Consider the following 24,625-nt stretch of genomic DNA (forward strand, 5'->3'; position numbering starts at 1 on the left):
ATGTGATGGAGCTGAACCCCTTTCGTGACCAGACCACTTTTTCATTTGTTGACTGTTTGGAACCAGAGCTAATTTTACATTTTTGTGGTGTTTGTCTTTAGCTGTAGTTTTCCTCTAACTCATTTACTGTACCCACACATATTATGTACCGTTTTTCTCGCCATTAAATGGACTTTCTAAAGATAACATTATTTTCATCATATCTTATAATTTACTAGAAAAAAATATATAAAATATGATAAAAAATTGAAAAAAACACACTTTTTCTAACTTTGACCCCCAAAATCTGTCACACATCTACAACTACCATAAAACACTCATGCTAGATAGTTTCTAAATTTTGTCCTGAGTTTAGAAATACCCAATGTTTACATATTCTTTGCTTTTTTTTGCAAGTTATAGGGCAATAAGTACAAGTAGCACTTTGGTATTTCCAAACCATTTTTTTTCAAAATTAGCAATAGTTACATTGTAACACTGATATCTGTCAAAAATCCCTGAATAACCCCTCACATGTATATATTGTTTTAAAAGAAGACAACCTAAGGTATTAACTTGGGGTATTTTGACTCTTTTCATGCAGACATTGTACCACCAATCTACTGTATGCCAAAGTTTGAAAGAAAGAAAAAAGTGGTGATGTTTTGACAAAATAGAAATTTAAGAATACATTTACTGAGAACATTAAGGGTTACTGCAAAATAACACCCCAGTATGTGTTCAGCAACATCTCCTGAGTACAGTGATACACCACATGTATAGGTGTGACTCTCCTGAGTACAGTGATACCACACATGTATAGGTGTGATAGGTTCTCTGGGGGCTAAATGGCCTTATTTTTAAGGGGGCGCATTCCAGTTTTCCAATAATTTTCACATTTGTCATCATGCACCCATGTCCTATTTGGGACATTTCTGAAGCCCGTCAATGTAATTTACTCCCATCAAACCATATATTTTTGAAAAGTAGACACCCTAGGGTATTTGAATGCTGGTATTTTAACACTTTCCATGCACTAATTCAACCACCAGTCTTTGTCAAACTTTTGGGTAGTAATTTTTTTGTGCTATTTTTAACACACATTGTATTTTATGCATGGATTCTCAGTTTCTGTTATGTGTTACTGACAAAAAACACCTCAATATGAGTTCAACAACATCTCCTGGGTACAGTGATACCACCCATGAATAGGTTTGTCGGGTTCTCAGGGGGCTAAAAGGCCTTATTTTTAGGGGGCACATTCCAGTTTTCCAACTTGGAATTTTCACATCTATCATCATGCACCCATGTCCTATTTGGGACATTTCTGAAGCCGGGCAATGTAATTTACGCCCATCAAACCATATATTTTTTGAAAAGTAGACACCCTAGGGTATTTGAATGCTGGTATTTTAACACTTTCTATGCACTAATTCAACCACCAGTCTTTGTCAAACTTTTGGGTAGTCATTTTTTTGTGCTATTTTTCACACACATTGTACTTTAGGCATGGATTCTCAGTTCCTGTTATGTGTGACTGCCAAAAAACACCTCAATATGTGTTTAACAATATCTCCTTAGTACAGTGATACCACCCATGAATAGGTTTGTTGGGTTCTCAGGGTGCTAAAAGGCCTTACTTTTAGGGGGGGAATTCCAGTTTTTCTACTTTAGGCATGGATTCTCAGCTCCTGTTATGTGTTACTGCCAAAGAAGACCCCAATATGTGTTCACCAACATCTCCTGAGTAGTGATAGCACCTATGCCTAGGTTTGTTGGCTTGTTTGGGGGTGCAATGGCAAACTTCTGATGTGTTTGTGGTTTTTTTCCATTTAACATATCTTCTTTGCCAATCGTCTATTTAGTGGCCTTTTTACATACCCCAATGTATTTGCTTGCCATGAATGTGCATATATTTGAAAAGTTGTCACCCCAAAGTATTTGAACTTATAAAAAATAGAACAGTAAAATGTAAACATCTGGCACAGTAAAAAACAAAATCAAACAAAGTCAGTAACAGTAAACGTTAAAAAAACCCAACACAATGGCAAATGTAAAAAAAAAAAAAAATGTACCAGTGTGTGATGCCGCTTGAAGCATTCCCCAATGCAGAGTCCAGGCTGTCCAGGGCAATCAAGACAGTAAAAGGTGGTGTCCCTTCTCTGCCCCCTCTTGGTACAGACTCTGCATTTCTTCTGAGGATTCTGCTTTGCCGCAGTAGGGGGGATTTTGAAAATAAAATGAGTAGCCCTAACTCTGCTCTCTCCAATCACCACCCGGGGAGCAGGTGCATCTTGGTACAATATCCCCAAAATGATCTGGAGCTGAAACTGTAAAAAAGTCAGTTTCATTCCGGGGTTTGCTTTTTTGAACAACAAAAAAGTGTTGTGGGTTGCAATCTGCATTAAATAAATTGCAACCTTTTTGTACCAGGCCGTTGTCCTCTGCATAATTAGATAGGGCTGCAGCAGCTGATCTGCCAGACCAACCCCACCCATATGCCGGTTATAAGCCTTGATGCACACTGGCTTCCTTATGCTCTCATCTCTGCCACGTACAGAGACCTCCACAGTCCTCTCATTGTGGATGGTGGTAAGAAGGTACACATCCTTCTTGTCTCTGTACTTAACTGCCAACAGCTCCTCTTGGCGCAGAGCTGAGGTCTCCCCCCTTTGTAGCCGGGTGCGTGTAAGTTGTCCTGGGAAACCTGCGCGGTTCTTTTTAATGGTACCGCAAGCTACTGTATCAAAGCAATACAGTAGCTTGAACAAAAGGACACTTGTATAAAAAATATCTAAATACAAGTGGTACCCTTTGTTCATTAGGGGTAATATCAGGTTCCAGACAATCTTTCCAGTGGTTCCCATATGTTCTGGGCAACTTGGTGGGTCAAGGTGGCTATCCTTTCCCTCATACACCCGGAAGGCCTGAATATACCCAGTCCTGCTCTCACAGAGCTTATACACCTTTACTCCATATCTGGAGCGCTTGGAAGGAATATACTGCTTGAATCCCAGCCTTCCATTATACTTCATCAGGGATTCATCCACGCATATATTCCTTCCAGGTGTATAAGCCTCTGCAAACCTGGCAGTAAAGTGGGTAATCAGGGGGCGGATTTTATACAGCCTGTCAAACTGGGGATGCTCCCTAGGGGGGCACAGGCTGTTGTCGCTAAAGTGCATGAAAATGTTGAATCATTTCATACCTCTTCCTCAACATACTCTTGGGAAAAAAGGGGTAGAGCAGATGGGGTTACTGCACCAGTAGTGTGAATGGAGGGTTTCTTTATTATGCCCATCAGCATAGTAAAGGCCCAGAATTTTTTCAATTCTGGAACATCGATGGGGGCCCATTGCTGCTTTGCCAAATATGAGTCAGGCTTTGCAGCATGTAACTGATGGGCATATAAATTAGTTTGGGCGACAATGTTCCCCAATACATCATCGCCCAGAAACACCTCCATAAAATGTTGGGGGCTAAATCCTGCCACATCCACATTGATGCCAGGATTTGCTGTGAGGGGTGGGATATCTGGCATCTGGTGATGAGGCATTACCCACTCTTCAGCAGCAATGGCAGCTGGAGCAACACATCTCCTTCTGGAAGGGGGGCTAACAGGGGGGTAGCAGCCACAGATACATCACTATCAGTTGAGACTGCATCTAATGATGTATCTGAGCATATGGCAGGGTCAAAATTGGGGTCTGAGTCTGACATAGAGGCGTCCGACTCTGACGCAAGGATGGCATATGCCTCCTCAGCACTATGGCCTCTAGTTATCAACGTGTCTACTTACCTGCCTTCGCCGGCCCAATACGCCCGCCTAAGCTCGCCTACCATCGCCGCCGCAGACCTGAAAAATCTCGCCAAAGTTATCAATAAATCTGTCAAAAAGCCGCGCACCAAGTACTGTGATAGTTATCACTCATCCGATCTCGCTGCTCTTCGGCTTTTTTACAGCTTTATTGACAAGCTGTCACTAAGCACCCACACTAAACTACAGTGTTCTACCCCCTATACCGGCTCCCCCAGAGCCCCCTGCAACTAAATAGTTATTAACCCCTAAACCGCCGCTCCCGGACACCGCCGCAACTATAATAAATGTATTAACCCCTAAACCGCCGCTCCCGGAGCCCACCGCCACCTACATTATACCTAGTAACCCCTATCCTGCCCCCCCTATACCGCCGCCACCTATAATAAATTTATAAATCCCTATCCTGCCGATCCCGAACCCCGCCGCAACTAAATAAATTGTTTAACCCCTAAACCGCCGCTCCCGGACCCCGTCGCCACCTATATTAAACTTATTAACCCCTATCCTGCCCCCCCTACACCGTCACCACCTATAATACATTTATTATCCCCTATCCTGCCCCCCCTACACCGCTGCCACTATAATAAAATTATTAACCCCTAAACCTAAGTCTTACCCTAACCCTAACACCCCCCTAACTTAAATATTAATTAAATACATCAAAATAAATTTAACTCTTATTAAATTAATTATTCATATTTAAAACTAAATACTTACCTGTAAAATAAACCCTAAGATAGCTACAATGTAATTAATAATTATAATCATTGTAGCTATTTTAGGATTTATATTTATTTTACAGGTAACTTTGCATTTATTTTAGCTAGTTAGAATAGTTATTAAATAGTTATTAACTATTTCATAACTACCTAGCTAAAAGAAATACAAAATTACATGTAAAATAAATCCTAACCTAAGTTACAATTAAACCTAACACTACACTATCATTAAATTAATTAAATAAATTACCTACAAATAACTACAATTAAATACAATTAAATAAACTAACTAAAGTACAAAAAAAAGCTAAGTTACAAAAAATAAAAAAAATAAGTTACAAACATTTCAAAAATATTACAACAATTTTAAGCTACTTACAGCTAATCTAAGCCCCCTAATAAAATAACAAAGCCCCCCAAAATAAAAAAAAATGCCCTACCCTATTCTACATTAAAAAGTTAACAGCTCAATAACCTTACCAGCCCTTAAAAGGGCCTTTTGCGGGGCATGCCCCAAAGAAAACAGCTCTTTTGCCTGTAAAATAAAAATACAACCCCCCCCAACATTAAAACCCACCACCCACATACCCCTACTCTAACACAAACCCCCCTTAAATAAACCTAACACTACCCTCCTGAAGATCATCCTACCTTTAGCCATCTTCAGCCAGCCGACCACCGATGGAACCAAAGAGGAGATCCGGAGCGGCAGAAGTCATCATCCAAGGGGCGCTGAAGAAGTCTTCCATCCGATTGAAGTCATCATCCAAGGGGCGCTGAAGAAGTCTTCCATCCGATTGAAGTCATCATCCAGGCGGCATCTTCAATCTTCATCCATCCGGAGCGGAGCCATCTTCAGACGAGCCTACGCGGAGCCATCTTCTTCCACCGACAACTGAACGACGAATGACGGTTCCTTTAAGTGACGTCATCCAAGATGGAGTCCCTTGAATTCCGATTGGCTGATAGGATTCTATCAGCCAATTGGAATTAAGGTAGGAAAAATCTGATTGGCTGATCCAATCAGCCAATCAGATTGAGCTCGCATTCTATTGGCTGTCCCGATCAGCCAATAGAATGCAAGCTCAATCTGATTGGCTGATTGGATCAGCCAATCAGAGTTTTCCTACCTTAATTCCGATTGGCTGATAGAATCCTATCAGCCAATCGGAATTCGAGGGACGCCATCTTGGATGACGTCACTTAAAGGAACCGTCATTCGTCGTTCAGTCGTCGGTGGAAGAAGATGGCTCCGCGTAGGCTTGTCTGAAGATGGCTCCGCTCCGCTCCGGATGGATGAAGATTGAAGACGCCGCCTGGATGATGACTTCAATCGGATGGAAGACTTCTTCAGCACCCCTTGGATGATGACTTCAATCGGATGGAAGACTTCTTCAGCGCCCCTTGGATGATAACTTCTGCTGCTCTGGATCTCCTCTTCGGTTCCATCGGTGGTCAGCTGGCTGAAGACGGCTAAAGGTAGGATGATCTTCAGGGGGTAGTGTTAGGTTTATTTAAGGGGGTTTGGGTTAGAGTAGGGGTATGTGGGTGGTGGGTTTTAATGTTGGGGGGGTTGTATTTTTATTTTACAGGCAAAAGAGCTGTTTTCTTTAGGGCATGCCCCACAAAAGGCCCTTTTAAGGGCTGGTAAGGTAATTGAGCTGTTAACTTTTTAATGTAGAATAGGGTAGGGCATTTTTTATTTTGGGGGGCTTTGTTATTTTATTAGGGGCTTAGATTAGGTGTAAGTAGCTTAAAATTGTTGTAATATTTTTGAAATGTTTGTAACTTTTTTTTTTTTTTGTAATTTAGCTTTTTTTTTGTACTTTAGTTAGTTTATTTAATTGTATTTAATTGTAGTTATTTGTAGGTAATTTATTTAATTAATTTAATGATAGTGTAGTGTTAGGTTTAATTGTAACTTAGGTTAGGATTTATTTTACAGGTAATTTTGTATTTCTTTTAGCCAGGTAGTTATGAAATAGTTAATAACTATTTAATAACTATTCTAACTAGCTAAAATAAATACAAAGTTACCTGTAAAATAAATATAAATCCTAAAATAGCTACAATGTAATTATTAATTACATTGTAGCTATCTTAGGGTTTATTTTACAGGTAAGTATTTAGTTTTAAATAGGAATAATTTATTTAAGTATAGTGTAGTGTTAGGTGTAATTGTAACTTAGGTTAGTTTTTATTTTACAGGTTAATTTCTCTTTATTTTAACTAGGTAGCTATTAAATAGTTAATAACTATTTAATAGTTATTGTACCTAGTTAAAATAAATTGAAATTTGCCTGTAAAATAAAAATAAATCCTAAGATAGCTACAATAAAATTATTATTTATATTGTAGCTATATTAGGGTTTATTTTAAAGGTAAGTATTTAGTTTTAAATAGGAATAATTAATTTAATAAGAGTTCAATTTATTTAGATGTATTTAATTAATATTTAAGTTAGGGGGGTGTTAGGGTTAGGGTTAGACTTAGGTTTAGGGGTTAATAATTTTATTATAGTTGTGGCAGTGTAGGGGGGGCAGGATAGGGGTTAATAAATTTATTATAGGTTGCGGCAGTGTAGGGGGGGCAGGATAGGGGTTAATAAATTTATTATAGGTTGCGGCGGTATAGGGGGGCAGGATATGGGTTAATAAGTTTAATATAGGTTGCGGCGGTGTAGGGGGGGCAGGATAGGGGTTAATAAATGTATTATAGGTGGCGACAGTGTAGGGGGGCAGATTAGGGGTTAATAAGTTTAATATAGGTGGCGGCGGGGTCCGGGAGTGGAGGTTTAGGGGTTAATACATTTATTATAGTTGTGGCGGTGTCCGGGAGCGGCGGTTTAGGGGTTAATAACTTTATTTAGTTGCGGCGGTGTAGGGGGGGACAGATTAGGGGTTAATATGTATAATGTAGCCTACGGTGGGCTCCAGGAGCGGCGGCTTAGGGGGTAATACATTTATTTAGTTGCGGCGGTGTAGGGGGGCAGATTAGGGGTGTTTAGACTCGGGGTACATGTTAGGGTGTTAGGTGTAGACAGCTCCCATAGGAATCAATGGGATGTCGGGCAGCAGCGAACATGAACATTCGCTATGGTCAGACTCCCATTGATTCCTATGGGATCCGCCACCTCCAGGGCGGCGGTTTGAAAACCAGGTACGCTGGGCCGGAAAAGTGCCTAGCGTACCTGCTAGTCATTTGATAACTAGCAAAAGTAGTCAGATTGTGCCGAACTTGTGTGCGGAACATCTGGAGTGACGTCAGAATCGATCTGTGTCGGACTGAGTCCTGCGGATCGAAGCTTACGTCACAAAATTCTACTTTTGCCGGTGTAAAGGGCTTGATAAGTCAGGCGAATCAGCCTCACCACAAATACGCTGTGGAATTCCAGTGTATTTGAGGTTGACGGCTTAATAACTAGGGGCCTATATGTTCTCTGTGACATAATTTATTTTTATCTGTCACAGAGAAAAAAAAATACTAAAAAAATATCAACACAAAATTTAAATTTAAATTACCAAATTAACTAAATGGCTCTGAAAAGAGCCTTTGGGTCTCACAAAAAAATTACCAAAAAAAAAAATAACCCCTAAAAAAATGCACAGAGCAAAAAAGTGCTTTTGTGCAAGAGCCAGTGATTTATAGTGATCACTGGCAAGCTAGGGGGTAATTACTAAAAGAAAATCAACACAAAATTTAAATTTAAATTAATTAAATGGCTCTGAAAAGAGCCTTTGGGTCTCACAAAAAATTACTAAAAAAAAAAAATTAACCCCTAAAAAATGCACAGAGCAAAAAAGTGCTTTTATGCAAGAGCCAGTGATTTGTAGTGATCACTGGCAAGCTAGGGGTTAATGGCTCTGAAAAGAACCTTTGGGTCTCGCAATTTTTATGTTGAAATAATTTTTATTAGGGAAGAATACGATCACACTGAATCAATAATTACACAGGTATGTCATGTACAAATTCTATACTAATTATTCGTAGTCTCCTATACAAACATTGTAACACAACATTACCTGACCAAAAATCTGAAGCATAATTTCACTGTGTTCAGATTCTTCTCCAAATTTAATAAGAAAAAATTAAATAGTGAGAAAGGAATAGAGTAAGAGGGAAAAAAAAGAAAATTTGAATTAAAGGTGGGTAAGAAATAGATAAGATTAAGATAGATGCTTATCTTATTGTTTCTTTTGTCTTTAGGGTTCTTTTGCCAGACCACGGGATCTTCTTCCTTATCTCTGTCACTGTCAAGGGTCTCACAATTTTTAAACTAATATAAGTAACTAAAGCTCTCTCTCTCTCTCTCAACACAGATCTCTCTCTCCCACAAAAACGCAAGTGAGGAGAGGGAGGGAGATCCACACTGATCAGTGTCAATATTTACCAATATTGACATGATCAGACAAATGGGATTTTTTATTATTATAAATTAAATTATAGAGCAAGCTCAGATTGGATGACCCCAGCCTGCCCCTATGATGAGGACACCCCCAGAAGTCCCATGATGCACTAGGCATTGCCATCTTTAAAGCCCCATGGGGGAAGAGGGAGGGGGCTATATGGGGGCTATATTGGGCTATTGTAATAAAATATATATATATTTTTATTATTTTTTTTAATGTTATGTTATTTTACTAAGTGCCTCGACCCACTGAGGCACTTAGCACATTTACAGAGCATCAGAAGCCTGCGCGATGGCTTCTGATGCTCTGTCTGACTGCTGGGCTCCACGTGGAGTCAAACCAGAAATGATCGCTCCATGGGAGCGATCAAAATGGAGCCCAGCAGTCAGGAACAGTATTGCAGGATGCCTCAACATCGAGGCATCACTGCAATACTGTTTGAGCGGCTCAGATTACCCTCTCCCTGCATAGATTACCCTCCCTGCATATATATGTCTATATATATATTTCCTATAGTGTAGCGGTCGCACCCACTCCCACCCCCGTGCGCGCTCCCGCCTCCGCATGCATATCCGTGCCTGCTCCCGACGCCCGTGCATCCGATCCTGCCCCCCCTCTGACATATATCCACCAGTGATGATCCGCCTCCCCGCAATGGCTCCCACCCACCAACGATTTGGACCATTACGATCGCTTCCACCGTTGGAAAACCCCAGAGGACGTGTAAGGCACGTTCTTTGGTCCTTAAGGGTATTTTTTTGTAGGACGTGCCTGACACGTCCTCGGTCGCGAAGGAGTTAAACAAACTCTATGGTATGCGCACACCTACTTTTCAACAGTATCCCACAGCAAATATAGTAAAAATATATTTAATTAAAACATAAAATACATCAAATGTTCAGTGATACTTATAGTACATAGGGTTCCAAATGAAAGACAGTACATCAACACTGTCCAGAGCCAACCAGCACACCAGATGGATATGAATAGAAAACAGACTGCTTCCACTCCGCTGACTTCGGCCGGCTAGGTTATGCTCCGCCCCTGACGTCACTGGCAAAAAATCTGACGGAGTAGCCTTTGTTGAAGATTAAACTTAGTTAAACTCACTGGACCTCTGGAGTGTGCACGTGTCTTTAGCATTCTAGAGTATCAGTATTTACAACTATGTATAACACTGGTATAAACATTGTTGCAACATTGCAAACGTGTGCACACACATCTAGGAGCCTCCTAGAGGCTTTCACTTAAGAATAACAGAACTTACAATTAACTGAGGTAGATCTAGTAGGGCAGAGATATCACAAATTGACTTTTTGCAAAACATGGTGCTGGGCCACAACAGAAAATAGCATATGCAGAGTTGCGAATTAGCGCCTTTGTGTACAAAACTCGATCCATGAAGACATGGTTTGATGAGCTTGGTGTGGAGGAACTTGAGTCAGACCTTTACATCCAACATCAGTGCCTGACCTCACAAATCTTTTTTTCTGCTGAAAGGACACAACATTTCACAGACATACTCCAAAATGACATGTTTTAGAGACTGTATTTCCTTGGACAAAGATTTTTATAAAATATCAATGATTACAATTTTATTAATACATCTCTTATCTATCTGGAATCTCTCACATTTTTTAGGTGTCTTCCATTCATTTTAGTATAGACCCCACTAGTACAAGAAATGTTTATACCAATACTTCAGTTTCTTCACTTTCACACTAATGATATATGAAGGCACATGATATTATACCCAACTAGTACCTGGATACTGTGCTACCAGTTTAAATGTAAATAAACAGATTTATCATAAGTCTTACTATTGCTTTATTACAGTGCTAAGTGCAGATCATCCAGTAGTAGGATTACTTACCTGCAAAGAAACTGGGCTTCTATTTGTTTGAGAGAGATCTGTTGACAGATCACAGGAATCACTACAGACAGGACTGGATGGTGAGAAGTCGTTGTCAGTGCAGATGCCCTTAGCCCTTAGGTTGCCTTCTAAGTCATCCAGCTAGTGATAGAGAAGGGCAAAAAGAACAAACAGTAGTGACAAAAGGAAATCAGAAGATAGTAAGCAGGCAGCAGGCCAAAGGGGGTATTGGGTGAATGAAACAAGTTAGTTTGAATAAAAGAGTAGATAGAAAATGGTAGATTAGCAAGAACAAGTATTGGCAGAGAAGTAGTGAGAAATAGAGTTCTATCTATTAAATGCGACTTATTTAATCACTGATTTACAAATTGACATAGACATACAAAAGGGAAACACTAAACGAAAATGCATGCTTGTGTACAATCTGTGCCTAGGGATTAAAGTGACATGAAACCAGGTTTCTTCCATGATTCAGACAGAGAATACAATTTTAAACTACTTTCCAATTTACTTCTGTTTTAAAATGTGTTTAATTCTCTTAGTATCCTTTGTTGAGGAGCAGCAATGTACTACTCGGATTTAGCTGAAATCATTGGTGGTCTGTTCCCAGTAGTGCTTTGCTGCTCCTTATCCTATGTATGTATGCTTTTTAACAAAGGACACCGGGTTGTTTCTAAGTTGTTTCAAATAGTTTGCCCTATCTGAACCATGAAAGTTTAATTTTGACTTTACTGTCCTTTTGATTGTTAAATGCCTCATATGGACAACTAGAACGTCTCTGCAGGTGGACAATCACACAGCTCCATAAGTTTGAAAAAAGTTGTTTTATTCAGGAATATGTTTGTTTTTTAAGACACAAAACTGTAATTCAGTTTGAAATACCCTTTAAAGGGCCACTAAATATAGAATTGAATATTTGACAAATGTACAATTAAAAGACAATGCATTAGCACTTACTTTGAATTTGAAATGAGCAGCAGAATATTTTCTGGCAAATTTCAAAGTTAATCCAATATTCTCTACCCCTGTATCATGTGACAGCCAATCACAAAATGCATATTCGTATATACGGTGCACTTTTGCACATGCTCAATAGGAGCTGGAGCCTCAGAAAGTGTGCATATAAAAAGACTGTGCATGTTTTGATAATGGACGTTTATTAGAAAAGAAAAACATGTATTACATGCTTTATCTGAATCATGAAAGTTTAACTTTGGTGACCCTTTAAATAAAACATACAAGCATACCTGTGCCTGCAGCCTGTCCCTCTCAGACTTGAACTCGCCGAGCGTGAGCTTTGATTTATTCAACTCTCCATCTTTGATTAACAGTTTGTCCCTGAGTGCCGCATTCTGTTCTCGATAGCGAGAAATCTCAGACTGTAGCGAGCATGGACCATGAGCCGGGAGAATCTGAGTCAACTCCTGTAAGGAGGGAATTTTTACATTAAACTTGTTTGTCAGTTAAGCGTAACAGCAACAATACTTGTAGCCTTATGCTGCTTGAGTTAGCTGTTGATTTAGTTGATTTATAAACAGTGGCCATTATCAGTTCATACATAAACATACACTACCAGTAACATACCACTTATGGCTCCTCTAAATTAGCTAAAAAACACTATAATAATATTATTTGTAAATGAGTGCATCAGCAGGTGTGTGCAAAACACTCTATACCAAAAAGCAGGGGGGGGGCGCTAATCTATGACTTATGACATCACACAAGACAACAAGAAAAACATATGAAATTAGAAATACATTTGAGATTCCTAACAATAATATAAATAGGATGATGCTGTATGAAAATTCAAATTCAAGTTAAAGAGTGGACTTTCTTCCAAACGGTGGCTGCCTCCTCCTCACCAAAAAAGGTCCAGGAACCCCGAGTCTAAACACCCCTAACCTTACACTTATTAACCCCTAATCTGCCGACCCCGTGCAAAACAACTTTAAACACAACCATCTACAGTATATTGATAAAGGAAAGAGGTAAGCTCTGAATAGCTTCTAATACAATATACAGTTGTAATCAAAATTATTCAACCCCCATTGCAAATCCGGTTTATTGTCAACACAACAAATTCTTCAAGTGGTTTCCCCAAATGCAACTGAAAATGCAACTTTTAATGAATGCTGCAGTCGCAAAATCATTCAGCCCCTTGAATCCATCACAACAGCACAAATATGCAAAACAGGTGTTGTCTCAAGCACATCTGATGCAACTAATCAAGGGTTTCATTAGTTGCACCAGGTGTGCTTGAGCTAGAACAAACTACATTTTATTACAGGACAGGAGACACCTATTTTGTTTAATCTTTCTTTACAACTTCCAATGCAGCCATTAAAAGCATAACACAAGTACATAACATATACAGAACATAAACAGTTAATGTTACAGAGGAAAGAGATGCCAAACATAATGGACCAATAAGAACAACTTCTGAACGAATGTAGAGAAGAAGAACCAATCAGCTCTATCATATTCACCATAAACGGGCCAATGACCCCCAATTATTCCTCTTTCTTTTGCTGGTACCGGCCAGTTAGGTAGTGCAGCACATTTTTCTCTATATTTGTTATTGTCAATTATTTGCTATAAACAATATTGCTAGTTGTTTATTCACATTTTTATTTTTCCTTTTCTAACCTAACCACTTACTGGGTTGTTCTTATTATTTAAATACTTTCGGCTAGATTACGAGTCTTGCGTTAGGCTTAAAAAGCAGCGTTGGCCGGTCCCAACGCTGCTTTTTAACGCCCGCTGGTATTACGAGTCTTGAAGTGACAGGTGTACCGCTCACTTTTTGGACCAGACTCGGAAATACCGCAAATCCACTTACGTCAATTGCGTATCCTCTTTTTTCAATGGGATTTGCATAGCGCTGGTATTACGAGTCTGCCAAAAAGTGAGCGGTAGACCCTCTCCTGTCAAGCCTGGTACCGCATTTAAAAGTCAGTAGTTAAGAGTTTTACACTACAACGCCGTAGCATAAAACTCTTAACTAAAGTGCTAAAAAGTACACTAACACCCATAAACTATCTATTAACCCCTAAACCGAGGCCCCCCCCCCACATCGCAAACACTTAAAAAAAAGTAACCCCTAATCTGCCGAAGCGGACATTGCCGCCACTATAATAAATATATTAACGCCTAAACCGCCGCACTCCCGCCTCGCAAACACTAGTTAAATTTTATTAACCTCTAATCTGCCATCCCTAACATCGCCGACACCTACCTACATTTATTAACCCCTAATCTGCCGCCCCCAATGTCGCCGCCACTATATTAAAGTTATTAACCCCTAAATCTAACTCTAACCCTAACCCCCCCCCAACTTAAATATAATTTAAATAAATATAAATAAAATTCCTATCATTAACTAAATTATTCCTATTTAAAACTAAATACTTACCTATAAAATAAACCCTAAGCTAGCTACAATATAACTAATAATTACATTGTAGCTAGTGTAGGGTTTATTTTTATTTTACAGGCAAGTTTGTATTTATTTTAACTAGGTAGAATAGTTATTAACCAATTGAATTACGATCAGAACAGGGTCTATGTATGGAATAAGAAGGACAGATTTGCCCTAAGAAAGGAACAGAATAATGAGTTATTTCGCCCCAACAGACAGAGAGGTGGCTACAGACACAGACGTAATAGGGGCAGAAGGGTTAACTTCTATGAAAGTAAAGGGGAATCTTGGGATGATGGGTTGGCCTTCGGAGGGGAGGAACAATATCTTGGCAACCAAAGGGCACTGGGTGGTCAACTAATGAATCAGAGGGGAGCCCAGGAGCAGGTAGTCAGACCTAAGGAGGGATCTAAAAGATTGCTTCCAATCTTGAAAAACAAACCACAAGATTCCCAAACTGCATCCCATTACAGGGAGGACCCAAAACCAGTAGGAGGTGAATGAAAGGACACGAATGAGGTAGAGAGAGTTCAGATGGAACAGGTTTTTTTGCTTACCCCCAAGAGCACCCGAAGGGGGGGAGGAGGAAACCAAGTACCTCAGTACCAGCAGAGGGAGCAGAGTTGCTACCCCCTGAAGGAGGGGCCAGAGGAGGGGGCGATACAGAGAAGGAATGTGATCAACCTGCTAAATTATAGACTGGCTGAATCCGAACTTGAGGTCCTAAATCTGGGCCTAACCTTCTTACCAATGACTAATTTCAACCTGTTCAGGACGCTATTAGATGTTAATGGACTGATTAGAAACTTGACCCTAAAGAAATGTTATTCCTCCCATAACCAAGGGGAAACATATGAGAGACACAATGTCATTGGATCAGATCAGGAAAATAGTAGTTTACTTAATGTATCTAGTCTGGATTTTCAAGAACTTTGTGATGTAAGGGTTTTGGAATCTCTGCAGGATGAGGAAAAGGTTTTAGGGTCAGATAGACCCAAAACCCCCACTCTGAAATGGAAGTCTACATTCTATCCAATGCAGAGCAGGGGGGCATTTCTGGAAAAATTTCAAAAAAGGGTTAAGGAAGATCTCACTAAATTACAGTACACCACCAACAGAGGAAGGACATTAAATGTTACCAGGAATCAAAGAAAAGCACTTGATAGCCTTAGTGAGAATGAGGAGATCGTCATAATGGCCGCAGACAAAGGCAGAGCTATTGTGGTGCTGAACAACATAGACTTTGTGAAAGAAGCACACAGGCAGTTGAGAAATGAGGATGACTACACAATTCTGCCGAGCGATCCAACAAGAGCATTCAAGCATCAATTGGCCTCCCTTTTGGGATTTTGGGGTAGAATTTGGTTATATAGATCAGGACACTAAAAATGATCTACTGGTTGGAAATTCAGTTGTCCCTGTTTTTAACCACCTACCCAAAGTTCACAAATCATTAACTGACATACAGGGGAGGCCAATTGTCAGTGGAATTGGCTCTTTGTTGGAGCACTTGTCTGAGTGGTTGGACAATGTTCTGCACCCACTGGTGGGCAATCTTTGGAGTTTTTTATCTGATACCAACCATGTTTTGAACTTATTGTCTGGCTTGGTATGGCAGAGTAACTATAGATGGCTCACAGTGGATGTTAGATAATTGTATTGTACCATACTACATGAAAAAGGTTTGAAGGCAATGAAATATTTTCTGGAGAGGAAGCATGGTTTGGACGAGAATTACATTGAGTATGTGGTCAGGGTTACCAAATTCTTGCTAACCCACAACTATTTCTAGAGGCATGGGACAGCTATGGGGGCCAAGTTTTCCCCCTCCTATGCCAACCTATTTATGGGTTGGTGGGAGCTGTCCCACGTCTTTGGCAAGGAAAATGCCTTCAGACAAGAAATAGTGTGGTATAGACGGTTTATAGACAATCTCCTCTTTATTTGGAGGGGCACTGAGAAGGTTCTAGAAGAATTCATCTTAGGTCTCAAAAATAACTCAGTAGGCATAAGTTTTACATCTGAATCACATAAAGTGGAGATAAATTTCCTGGATCTAACATTGAGGGGCATCCCAGATAAGGGAATTGAGACTGAGGTCTACCGTAAACCCATTTCAGGGAATTCTCTCCTCCATGCTTCCAGCTGTCACCCACAAACAGTGTTCAGGGGTATTCAAGGGGCCAATTTATTTGCCTCAAAAGGAACTGTACTGATGTGGTGAATTATGAAAGACAAGCTGATAGCCTGACGGAGAGACTGAGAGAAAGGGATACAAAGCAGCTACCATATCAAAGGCTAGAAAATCAGTTAAATCACTGGACAGAAAAAATCTTTTGAGGAAAGAAAAGGAATACTCAGCAGCTTCTGAGGGGAGTGTAGATAACAAGGTGGTGTTTATCACAGATTATTCACAGCAATATTCCCAAATTTGTCAAATCATTAAAAAGCATCTCCCATTACTATCAGTTGATGATGGGCTACAGACCACAGTAGAGAGGGGGGTCAGATTTGGCTATAAGAGGGGCAAAACGATTGGCAACAGGGTAGCACCCACCAGGCTAAGGACAAGAGTAACAGATAATTCATCTTGGCTAAGATTCAATGTAATGTATTACTGTAACTACACAGCTTGTGTAGCTTGTGCAAAAGTGGTGACAGGAGAAAGCTTTAGCTCCACGGCAACAGGGAAAAGCTTTCGAATACATCTTTATTTGAATTGTCATTCCACATATATTGTATATTTGATCACATGCACACAGTGTGACCTTCAATATGTGGGACTCACAACCAGAGAGGCAAGGGTTAGAATAAAGGAACACCTATCAGATATCAGAGTGGGCATACTAACCACGCCCCTCATTAAACACTTTGCTTATTATCATGCCAAAGATGTGAGGAGCTTCAGCTGGACTATCATTGAAAAAGTATTACCCCTGAAAAAAGGAGGAGACTGGCCTAAGAAATTAGTAGAAAGGGAGGCCTTCTGGATCTTTAGGCTTAAGACCAGGATTCCAGGGGGCCTGAACTCAGAGTTTGATTTAATACATTTTAGGTAAATTATTGGTAAACATACTAATAGCAGGGTCTGTGTAACATACCAGCAGTGAGTGAACAGAGAATTCCTTCTACCTCGGCTAGGGACATCTAAAAAAGCTTTCAATAAGGTGAGAGCAGGTAGAGGACCAGTCATACAGATGGTTTATTAACATCACAGTAAATGTCGGCAAGACAAGAGGAGCAACCTAGAGCCAGGGCTCCCTTTTAAAAAATAGTGTACTTAGGACACGTCTCAAGGATAGGGACATCTGGCTGAATATAATACTAGTTTACATATGTTTGTTAATATACACTGTATGTAGAAATATCTTTTATTTTTTGTAACAATCATGGCCTTAAAATGTCCGGGGGCTCTCTGAATAAGGTCCTTGTTTCCAGGGTTTAGGTAACAGTGCCGTATATTGAGTTTTTAGAAGGGGCTTGTTAACATTATATCTGGTAAACTAGGTTATATATGTACAACAAACAGGGGTATGAGAGAGCACACCAGATGCTTGCTTAAAATCTTCTGATTACTTATTTATTGTAGTGCAACAACACACAAGTTTAAAACAAATCAACAGCACAGTACAGCACTCAGGGCTGAAACTCAGGAAGGTGGTCACTGATGCTGACGCGTTTCGGCTTCTCATGCCGTAGTCATATGTATCATATGAGGGAGGGCCTGACAGCACACGTTGGAAATGCCTGATTGGTTAATTTTGATAAAGGTGTGTACTACTTAACCAATAGACGGGCAGATAGTGCTTTTTAAGCATGTTTAACACTGATAATTATCAGGAGGCTAGGAGTACGGCGCAAGTCGAAATGCGTCAGCCTGTAGCTTTATTTGCCGAAAAACCTCAGTTTTTATCCCGGGGGTTTATGTGTTACCCCATATTTTTAAAGTATTATCAATAAAAGTTGTTATTTTTATTCCCACTCTGTGCTCCTTGGATTTCTGTACTTATACAGAGCATTGTTGCCTGCACATGTTACAAGTGGTATTGTAACCAGGATGGGAATCTCCAATAAACCATTGAATGCCAAACAGGGCCACAACACCATAACTGTAACCCTATACTTTGCCTTAAATCAAGATTGTAGGTCTCAACATCATTCACCCACTGAGATGTCATGGACAGTTTAAGCACTGTGCACATGCACTAAGCACATGCGTGCACCACCTACCTAGAATTAAAATAAAAGTTAAAGACAATGAGTCACTCTGATTGGTGATGACATTTCTAAGCACCTTTGTGCCTCCCTCTACACCATTTCTCCACAAGTGATACCTGGTGGTGACTTTCATTTATATGTATTATTTAACACCTTGACAGCAACATAATGACATTCTAATCTATAACATTTTACTGTTTTCAATCTCCCATTGGGCCACAACAGAGACATTTTAGGAAAGTTTATTTTTACTTTCCAGAGTTCTACCCATACAAATTATTTATATGACTTTTCCTGACATATATTTACCCTCTAAACTTAATTTACAAGGAACAATCAACCTAGACCAATTAATAGACTTATTTCAAAGATAGGCCTGGAAGTTTACTTAATATTATCATGGCTTCTACACATATTACTTGATTAACATTACTATAAATAATTGATTATGAACTGATCAATATATTTTGCCAGATGCATCACATTATCAGGGGGTGCTTGGATAAATCATTATCCTCTTCCCCAGTGGCAGTTCTATGGGGGAGGGGTACAAAGCAGGGCCACATCCCACAATAACCTACTCACACCTCTGGACCACCAGGCTCCGCCCTCAGAACACCTACAACTTTACCTCCCCCAGCCCTGCCTTAGCCCATGGATCAACCATAACTGTGACTCCATCCACCCTGTGAGCCCCTGTGGAACACCTGCGACTCTACCAAGGAGTGTTTCTCCCCCAAATAATAAGGTTTCTGGAACCACCACTGCTCCTACCTGGACATCAGAGATGGATATGAGACTCAACAGAGGTATCAGTCCCAACAACTCCAGCACTCGATCAGCCCCTGACTGGTGACCCGAAAGTATGTAGAAAGATGCCCAAAACAGTCAGCGTCTCCTGGAGTGCCGTAACAAAGTAGCGGATGAACTACTCCGCAATAAGTAGTATCCAATGGATATGAGATTCTTGCTGTTTATATAATTATATATGTCTCTTGCTGTTTATATAAATATATATGTAGCTGTTGATAATAATGATAATAATAGCAGATTGTAGCACATACCTGGCTTAACCTTTCAATGATATGAGTAGGCAGGATAGCATGAGAGGGAGCTTTATCATGCATTGCTGTGACAGTGCTGTCCCCAGTCATGCTAATAGATGGACTTCTCCAGGACCATACACAAGTTTCCAATGATGTGATGACATCCTGCAGCTCATGGAACATGTCATACTGTCCACCTACAGGAAACAAAAATCAGAAAGTGAAGTTCCATTTCTTAAAAAAATTGTGAAAGCACTAAATAATAATAGGGATGGAAGAGCAGAATCAGAACTCTGTGTTAGTGTGGAGCACTCATGGCATAATGGTGGCATGGAAACCTCAGGTTGTTAAGAAGTGGCTTAATGTAGAAAAAGAAGATGGCTCTGTGTATCTTTCAGGGGATATTAGAACAGACATTATAAAATAAAAGCTGAACCGGCTGCATCTTACAAGATTTGTGTCACCTTCATATAAAAACAGACATGATTGCTTCAAAATGATCTTGCTGCAAAATGATCTTGACATATATATGGGTATCTCACAAAAATAGTTTCTGTCAGATTTAAAATTAATTTACACAAGGGCATCACTATCATCCTAGACTCCTCTAAAGAACCTGTATATTATTATGATTTTTGCCCCACATAAATGGATCGTGTAAACAAGCGTTTCTCAACCTTTTTGTAGAAAGTACCCCCTGTAGGCATACATTAGTTTTCTATGTACCCCAGCTGTAGCACAAATATTATTGATCTTCTATATGAACAATAGAAATCATGCGTATCTCTTTATTTCACAAGCTTGTATCACATATGTTAATTAAGTAAATATATAGGAATCTATTATTTGTTTTATGTTTTCCGGAATTTAATATTTGGCAAAATTACAAATGAGATTAATAAACAAATAAAACACTGATATATAGTCCATTGATATTAATAATTATATGCAAATAATGTGCTTCTTACTAGGAAAAAACATTAAAATAAATTATCTTCTGCATGATGGGGAAAGTAAGATTTATAGTACCATCTTTCTAATTTTAATAAACATTTCATACACAGTTTATTTGTCTCATTTTACTGTGGCACACATCAGTATGATGCACTTTATGTCAGGGTGCCAGGAATCAGACTGAGACGAGAAGTGCAAAAATAATCACACCTTTATTAACCCCTTAATGACCACAGCACTTTTCCATTTTCTGTCCGTTTGGGACCAAGGCTATTTTTACATTTCTGCGGTGTTTGTGTTTAGCTGTAATTTTCCTCTTACTCATTTACTGTACCCACACATATTATATACCGTTTTTCTCGCCATTAAATGGACTTTCTAAAGATACCATTATTTTCATCATATCTTAACATTTACTATAAAAAAAATTATAAAATATGAGGAAAAAATTGAAAAAAACACATTTTTTCTAACTTTGACCCCCAAAATCTGTTACACATCTACAACCACCAAAAAACACCCATGCTAAATAGTTTCAAAATTTTATCCTGAGTTTAGAAATACCAAATGTTTACATGTTCTTTGCTTTTTTTGTAACTTATAGGGCCATAAATACAAGTAGCACTTTGCTATTTCCAAACCATTTTTTTTTCAAAATTAGTGCTAGTTACATTAGAACACTGATATCTTTCAGGAATCTCTGAATATCCATTGACATGTATATATTTTTTTTTAGTAGACAACCCAAAGTATTGATCTAGGCCCATTATAGTTTATTTCATGCCACCATTTTACCGCCAAATGCGATCAAATACAAAAAATCGTTCACTTTTTCACAAATTATTTCACAAACTTTTGGTTTCTCACTGAAATTATTTACAAACCACTTGTGCAATTATGGCATAAATGGTTGTAAATTCTTCTCTGGGATCCCCTTTGTTCAGAAATAGCAGACATATATGGCTTTGGCGTTGCTTTTTGGTAATTAGAAGGTCGCTAAATGCCACTGTGCACCACACGTGTATTATGCCCAGCAGTGAAGGGGTTAATTAGGGAGCATGTAGGGAGCATTTTGGGGTAATTTTAGCTTTAGTGTAGTGTAGTAGACAACCCCAACTATTGATCTAGGCCCATTTTGGTATATTTCATGCCACCATTTCACCGCCAAATGCAATCAAATTAAAAAAAACGTTAACTTTTTCACAATTTTAGGTTTCTCACTGAAATCATTTACAAACAGCTTATGCAATTATGGCACAAATGGTTGTAAATGCTTCTCTGGGATCCCTCAGAAATAGCAGACATATATGGCTTTGGCGATGCTTTTTGGTAATTAGAAGGCCGCTAAAGGCTGCTGCGCATCACGCGTGTATTATGGCTAGCAATGAAGGGGTTAATTATGTAGCTTGTAGGGAACTTGCAGGGTTAATTTTAGCTTTAGTGTAGAGCTCAGCCTCCCACCTGAAACATCAGACCCCCTGATGCCTCCCAAATAGCTCTCTTCCCTCCCCCACCCCACAATTGTCCCCGCCATCTTAAGTACTGGCAGAAACTCTGCCAGTACTAAAATAAAAGATATATTTGGGCTTTTTCTAGGTTTTTTTTAGCATATTTACATATGCTGCTGTGTAGGATCCCCCCTTAGCCCCCAACCTCACAGATCCCCCACCAAACAGCTCTCTAACCCTCCCCCTCTGCCTTAATGGGCGCCATCTTGGGTACTGGCAGCTGTCTGCCAGTACCCAGTTTAGAAAAAAATGTGCTTTTTTTTAAAAAAAAATCCCTTTTTCTGTAGTGTAGCTCCCCCCACACCCAAGAACAACCCCCCACCCCTCCAAGATCCCTTTGACTGCTGTTTATTTTTTTTAATATTTGCCCTTTTCCCCCACAATATTACATTCTCATTTTCTGTAGTATAGCGGTTCCCACCCGCTCCCGCCCCGTGCACGCGCCCGCCGCCCTTTGTGCACGCACGCGCGCCCGTGCGCGCCCCCGTCAGCTCCGCCCCCGATCCCGCCCCCCTCCACCTTACACGGCCCATCGATGGCCGCCCACCCGCCTCCCAAGTCAGCTCCCACCCACCAACGATACCGGCCATCGATGTCCGGTGCAGAGAGGGCCACAGAGTGGCTCTCTCTGCATCGGATGGCCATGCAGCGTTATTGCAGGATGCCTCCATATCGAGGCATCACTGCAATAACCGGAAAGCAGCTGGAAGCGAGCAGGATCGCTTCCAGCTGCTTTCCACACCGAGGACGTGCAGGGTACGTCCTCAGGCGTTAACTGCCTTTTTTTTGAGGACGTACCCTGCACGTCCTTGGTCGTTAAGGGGTTAATAGCAAAAAATAATAAAAAGTCCACAAGTCAAATAACAAGCCAGGAGTCAAAACCAGAGCTGGTAGTCAGACAAGCCGAGTCAGGAGCCAAAGCTAGTAGTCAGACGAGCCGGAATCAAGAACAAAGAGAACACAGAGTAAGTAACAAGCCAGGGATCAGGAACCAGGAGGGACATCAGACAGCCAGGTAATACACAGGAACTCTCACAAACAGGTCTGAGACAACGCAAGGGCAAAGACTACTGAACAGAGGCCCTTTAAATAAAAAGTGATGACATCACAATTCTGAGACTGCAACCTGTCTCACATGGATGATGTACACCAGTCTGGCCATAAAAGGGCATGCAGGAAATTAGCAGCATCACACACTATGCACCAGAGTCAGCAAGAGAGGTGAGTAAAATGGCTGCCAGCAGCACATGGCAAACAAAGCAGGGAAAAAACCCTGACAGTACCCTCCCCTCATGACCCCTCCCCCACAGGAGGACAAAAGGCTTATTGGAGAAACGGGCATGGAAGGCACAGAGGAGGTTGGGAGCATGAACATCAGAGGAGGGAACCCATGAACGCTCCTCCAGACCATAACCCCTCCAGTGAACCAAATACTGTATTCGGTCCCTGGACATACAAAAGTCAATAATGCTGCCTCATATTCTTCATGGTTGTCAACAAAGATAGGATGGGGATGAGACAACATAGTGGTAAACACAGGTTACAAGCCAATGGTTTCAAGAGGGAGACATGAAAAACATTGGAGATGCGCATTGCAGGAGGAAGGTCAAGAGCGTAGGCCACAGGATTGACCCATCGGAGAATTCGAAAAGGACCAGCATAACGGGGAGACAGTTTATTGGAAGGTACACGAAGGTTCAAGTTGCGAGAGGACAGCCAAACCCTGTCACCAACCTGGTAGGGAGGCGCGGGCAGACATCTACGATCAGTCTGGAACTTTTGGCTCTGCATAGAACGATGAAGGCAATCCTGAATCTGCACCCACGTGGAACGGAGTTGCCGGAGATGCTCCTCTAAAGCCGGAATACCCTGAGACATGAATGAATCGGGCAACAAGGATGGTTGAAACCCATAATTTGCCATGAACGGGGATAACTTGGAGGAAGCATTAATAGCACTATTACGAGAAAACTCTGCCCAAGGTAACAGCTCAGACCAATTATTGTGGTGATCTGAGACATAGCAATGGAGGAACTGTTCCAGAGCTTGATTAGACCGTTCTGCAGCCCCATTGGATTGAGGGTGATATGCCGAGGAGAAGGAAAGCTGGATCCCCATTTGAGCACAAAAGGAACGCCAAAATCTGGAGACAAACTGGCTACCCCGGTCTGACACTATATCCTTGGGTAACCCATGTAAACGGAAGACCTCCCGGGCAAAAATTGAAGCAAGCTCCTGAGCGGTAGGCAGCTTCTTCAAGGGAATGCAATGTGACATTTTAGAAAAACGGTAAACCACCATAAGGATAACAGTATTGCTATTGGAAACAGGGAGCTCGACAATGAAGTCCATGGAAAGATGTGTCCAAGGACGCTCACCATTAGCAATAGGTTGAAGAAGACCCACAGGAAGACGCTGAGGAGTCTTATTCTGTGCACAAACTGAGCAGGAGGCAACATACGCAGCAACATCAGAACGAAGACCTGGCCACCAGAATTGTCGAGTGACAGACCAAATCATTTGGTTCTTGCCTGGGTGACTTGCGGCTTTAAGATAGTGGTAAGTGTGCAAAAGTTTAGTTCAAAGATTCTCAGGAACAAAACACTTACCACTAGGTTTCTCAGGAGGTGTATTGGTTTGTGCAGCCAGGATCTCCTCCCCCAAGGGAGAAGTCAAATTAG

The 24,625-nt window shown here is 40.5% G+C and overlaps 1 protein-coding gene across 1 annotated transcript in view; it reads right to left on the bottom strand.

The window, feature by feature from the left end:
* USHBP1 (USH1 protein network component harmonin binding protein 1) overlaps positions 1-24,625 on the bottom strand; it is a 206,876-nt gene that overhangs the window by 104,099 nt on the left and 78,152 nt on the right. Inside the window, exons 3-5 of the mRNA XM_053702880.1 lie at positions 19,501-19,679; positions 12,048-12,224; positions 10,801-10,941 (exon numbers count right to left, since the gene is read on the bottom strand). Coding sequence (XP_053558855.1) covers positions 10,801-10,941; positions 12,048-12,224; positions 19,501-19,679 — 497 coding nt within the window. The remainder of the gene's footprint in view (positions 1-10,800; positions 10,942-12,047; positions 12,225-19,500; positions 19,680-24,625) is intronic.

The sequence above is a fragment of the Bombina bombina genome, chromosome 2 (genome assembly GCF_027579735.1).
Source record: "Bombina bombina isolate aBomBom1 chromosome 2, aBomBom1.pri, whole genome shotgun sequence".
NCBI lineage: Eukaryota > Metazoa > Chordata > Amphibia > Anura > Bombinatoridae > Bombina > Bombina bombina.